A 5,277-nucleotide genomic window follows, 5' to 3' on the forward strand; every position below is an offset into this window, starting at 1 on the left:
ATATAACAGAATGAGTAAAACTCAAAAACTTGTACTTCAGTCTAATATATTTTTAGTAACTTAAATTAATATACAAAATGAATCAAGAAAAACATTTTTTTTCATATCTTTTGCTTGCTAACTAATTAATTATGTCACCTAAAAAAACTCACTTTAGCAAGTGGCACTCAAAAAACAAAATCCTAATTTGCACCTTTTCTAGAAGAAATCAAGTGTTACCATGCCATAAGACCAAGACCAGTTTAAACTCTAAAAATTATAGATAAGAACAAGAGAACTTTAACTCATTATTCTGACTAGCCTTAATGAAGATACCAAAGCTACTTAATACAATGCTTTGTAAAATAAATAGCACAAACGTTTGCATAACTAAAAAAGATCAACCATTCCGTAATCCATACATTCAAAATGATCCTATTACTACAAAAAACACAAGTTCCATAAACACCAAACAAATTATCTTCACTCAAAAACCAAAAACAACTCACATCTCCCATGCTGAAGTTCAAATGATATAAACCGAAACAAAGAATATAACGCTTAACGTCTGCGCATCCCTCTACCACGACCACCACCACCGCGTCCTCTACCCATGGCAGCAGCATCTCCTTGTGCACTCTCCGACTACAATGCAAACAAAGTCAAAACACAAAGTTTGATCTTTTTTATTTTTCTTTGAACCATTAATTAATTATTCAAAGGTGAAATTAGGTTCATGTCTTGAGATTAATTTCCAAAAATTCATTGTTAAATTCTAACTACCATTCTCTAATCATTTCTACTTGCTTCAAATCTCAAGCTAAATATGTAAAATCAAGTTTGATATTTAGTAATATGATTATTTAAATTGTTACTAAATATGAGAGTCCACCCAAAACACAAGATTTGTTAACATACCATTAAAGAATTTATTATAGCATGTTAAGGTTGAATAGACTAAATCCTTTTATCATTATCATACCCATTAAAGAACGTATTATATTATATGTTTAAATATTAATGCAAATAAAAAAAAAGGTATTACCTTTGGGTTCTTCACTGTTTCATCAACACTTAAGATAAGGCATGCCGCCTCTGTTGCAGCATTTATAGCATTAATCTATAGTAATAAACATCAATTAGGTAAGCAACTTCACATACGTGTATACAAAACTAACGACAACACAAATAACCAAAATTACTACCTTCACTAGTGCTGGCTCCCACACAAAGTTGGCAAATGAGTCACAAATTCCACCTGTGTTGATATCTACTCCATAAAGTGCACCCTCACCTGTTTATATATAACAATTTTATATAAGCCAGACTGATGAACAAAACATATTTTCTTTACCTCTTTATTTTCACTATACTACTTTTCAAAAATATCTAACATGAATAATCAGTGGCGGATCCAGGAATTTTTCCAGTGGGTTCACTGTTCAGGTCGGTTTGACGGTTCAGGTCGGTTAAGGTTTATCCATACTGTTGGTTCTCACGGATCAGCCAACGGGTTAAGATCGGAACCTAATAACTTATTTAACAAAAACATAATAACAATCCAATTCTAATGGGTTAAGTTTAACGGGTTCTAACGAATTAGCAAATATTTTGTTTTAACTACATATTATCGATTAATAAAAATTGTTACTTTGTTAGTAATGTTTAACAAAAAATTTATTACAAATAATTTACTACATATTATCGATTAATAAGAAGTGTTACTTTGTTAGTAATGTTTAACAAAATTTTTATTACAAGTAATTGTAATATATATGTATATTACATCTTGTATACCTGCTTATTTGTTCATTTTCACAAAATAACTTACATAATTCTAATAGGGTTGTTCCATGCATATTTGAAATTTGGAGAGGGTTGGGGAAAAGAAAAAAAGAAAACATTGCACTAAAAGCAAGAATCGAACCCTGGTTCTTAGATTGAAGAGCATTTATGTTTACCACTAGACTAGAGTTCCATTTTGTGTATGTGTTCACTCAAAATATATGTGGGTTTACTCTCATGTTTTATATAAGCGATCCATATAGAATTCGAAACTCAGTGGGTTCCCGTGAACCCGGTCTCGCCTAGGTAGATCCGCCCCTGTGACTAATTACTTCTTGAAAAAAAAAATAACTTTTGATATGAAAATCAATCTGTAGAATATATTTTATAACTACAACAATGTATAAAAATTCTCCAAAATATATATAAACTTTATACTTAAAACTAATTGTTAAAAAGTATAATATATCCTCAGGCGCGCTTTTTAAAGCCCAAAATGTAATATTATGATCAATAAATGAGATAAAACATAAAACTATAACGAGCAAGCAAAGCATATAGCAAGCACAGAAGACCAACCAGATGGAAGAGCGTGCTTTTGCCTGAGTTTGTTAAGTACATCAGTTGCATCGAATCCAGCGTTATCACAAAGTTGTCGTGGAATAACCTGTCCATTTCGCATTCCCATTAATCAAGTAATCAGATTGATAATTACGGATATAGTCATATGATAACATGCAACTGAAGTTAATTTCGAGTACAATGATGAGGAAAATAATACAACAGTCCACAAAACTTATCTAGTGTTGCAAGTTGAAATTTATAAACAAAAAAGATTATAGTCACCTCAAGTGCTTTAGCAAAAGAATTTATGAATAGCTGTGACTTTCCAGCTATATTGCGTGCGTGTTGCCACAGGTACCGACTTATCTCCATCTGTAGTTGTACAAAATACATACACTTTTAAATAACAAAAACTACAAAATAAGTTGGAAAGTTTATAGAAAGTATAGAGACAACATATATACATCTATTGCACCGCCACCAGCAACCACTGTGGAATTCTTCATTGCCCTCCTCACAATCATGATTGCATCATGTAAACTCCTCTCCGCTTCCTCAATAAACTATAAAATAATATATAAAGACAGCATATCAAATTAAGTTCATATCTATCAATGAATCCCCACAAAAATACACCTGCATATTTTCCATATTTGAGTATCATGTTGTATAAAATATTATCTACACCCTTTTTTTTGCCTTTAGGTTAATAAGTTTTATGTCAATTCCTTTTTTTTAACCTTTTTGCGTTTTCACTAAGTTTTCAGTGTTTTTTTTTTTTCATTATTTGCTTTCGTCTTTGCTTCTTTATGATGAACTTTTGGATCAAATCATAAAAAAAACAGGTAACAAGCACCAACAATGCCAAGCAACTTTAATTTTGTGTAGAGTAAACATGCAATTAGTAAAGTTTACAAAGAGATTTATGCAATGCTCCATTAAATAAAATAAAATTAGCTAAGATGTGTGAAAAGAACGTACCTGATCAGCTCCACCTCGAAGGACAATAGTAGCCGTCTGTCCAGAAGGGCATCCATTAAATATGTTGAAGCGTTCATTTCCAACTTGTTTTTCCTCAAAAACCTCACAAGACCCGAGAACCTTTTGAAGATACAAAAAGCAGTTATATATTTAGAACAGAAATAACATGGGGATCATTTCAAGTTTTAATAAAAATATGCAAGTGTGTATATGACCTCATCTATAACATTGTTAACTGATGTCTGCACAGTAGCACCGGTTGCAGCTGAAACTCGGTGCAAATCATCTTCAGCAACTCTACCAGCACAAAATATATCTCTGTCTGCAAAATACTGATCACCAAAGAAACATGTCATTCAACAAACTGGTTTATAAAACAATCAAGTTCCATTTGCAGAAAGAAATAAAATCAAGGTTTGGTCACCTGTGTTGCCAGATCACCAATAGCCAAACGTGACAAAACAATTTTGGCACCACTCTTTACACATTTGTCCAACTTATCATATATGATATTCCACTCAGCGTCAACAATTGACTGATATTGCAGCGGATCTGAAAGTCTGTTAAATATAAACATAAAATGTCAAATCATGATTAAAGAAATAATATAATAAGGAAGACAAATGACAAACTATGTACCTAATCTCAGCATTTTCTTTTTCAGATTTCAGTTCCAGTTCAATGTTCAAAAGCAATATCTTTGGATTGAGAAACTTTTTGGGTTGCTGCTCAAACCCAGCATAAGAAAAGGTCTTTTTAAACGCGACACCATTTACAAGAAAGGAGTCACGCATTGTACCACCAGGAACCTTTTTAATTCCAATCATGTTCAATCTATCATCAGTTCCGATTGCAATGACAGCATCCACAACCATTTTTGCAAAAAAGTCCTTTTCGCCTCCAATTAGCTTTGAGGAGAGTGTGGTAGCAGCGCATTTCGATAGTAAGTTTCTTTTTTCATCTAAACTCTTTCCCTCTATGCTGACAGCCAATTCCAGAATCTTCTGAATCGACTGAAATAATAATAATAAAAACAGAAATGAATACATATATGTATGTAGAAAAAAACGATTTGTACCATATTTGCAGCTGCTCGAAAACTGCGAATGAGATTTTGTGGATGAACACCGTCTTCAATGAACGGCTTGGCCTCTCTCAAGAGCTCACCAGAGAGAATCACCACGGTAGTGGTTCCATCACCGACCTCTGAATCCTGTGACTTTGCAATGTCCACGAGTATCTTGGCGGCGGGGTGCACCACATCCAGGAGCTTCATGATGGTGGCTCCGTCGTTGGAGATGGTGGTGTTGCCCTTGTCGTCGTGGATCAGCTTGTCCATCCCTCGTGGGCCCAGGGTCGTACGGACGACGTCGGCGACTGCCATACAGGCGTTGATGTTGCTCACCAGCTGCGGCTTGCCCTGCGATGTGTCCGTGCCTTCCTTCAGAAGGATGATCTGCGGTTGCTGTTGGTGGTAAACAAAACAAATTATTATCTTCTTGTTGTCAGATTAATTAATATCATATAAACATAGATAAAGAATATGAGTACCATCATTGATGCCATTGTGGAGGCGGCGGAGAACGCTGGTGAAACTAGGGTTTCTTTTGTGTGTGTAGTGGCTTCTCGCTACCTGGTGTGTCTTTATAATAAGAATAATAATAATAATAATAATAATTTGTTTTATGAGGATGTTCGACGGTGCGAGTATATGTATTTATTTATACTAGTCAGCTACCCGCACGATGCATTGGGATACGCACGAACGTTATTGATATCAGTACATTCCTCGCAACAGTATGTGCATATCCCGATGATGGTATGCGCGTAATGTGACATCAGACACGTAGCCAGTGTCGGTAATCGCGTCACACAACGCCTACACGCGAGTAATCTGGTACGCATAAACAAGGTCATCCACGTAACTAATGCCGGAAGAAGCAAAGATGAAATGTACAGTAATTTCAA

The 5,277-nt window shown here is 34.5% G+C and overlaps 1 protein-coding gene across 1 annotated transcript; it reads right to left on the reverse strand.

The window, feature by feature from the left end:
• Positions 1 to 349: 349 nt before the first annotated feature.
• LOC143579884 (T-complex protein 1 subunit eta-like) lies at positions 350 to 4,913 on the reverse strand. The gene is made up of 12 exons (XM_077063059.1): positions 4,861 to 4,913; positions 4,388 to 4,774; positions 3,949 to 4,322; positions 3,734 to 3,869; positions 3,525 to 3,641; positions 3,310 to 3,429; positions 2,793 to 2,891; positions 2,611 to 2,700; positions 2,344 to 2,431; positions 1,185 to 1,273; positions 1,025 to 1,099; positions 350 to 624 (listed from the first exon to the last, which is right to left on the reverse strand). The coding sequence occupies exons 1-12, from the start codon at positions 4,873 to 4,875 to the stop codon at positions 541 to 543; spliced, it is 1,674 nt and encodes a 557-aa protein (XP_076919174.1). The 5' UTR covers positions 4,876 to 4,913; the 3' UTR covers positions 350 to 540.
• Between the last annotated feature and the right edge of the window lie 364 nt (positions 4,914 to 5,277).

This window comes from Bidens hawaiensis, unplaced genomic scaffold, assembly GCF_021521415.1.
Source record: "Bidens hawaiensis isolate Kalapana, Puna unplaced genomic scaffold, B.hawaiensis_p1.1 tig00030154_1, whole genome shotgun sequence".
Classification (NCBI taxonomy): Eukaryota; Viridiplantae; Streptophyta; class Magnoliopsida; order Asterales; family Asteraceae; genus Bidens; species Bidens hawaiensis.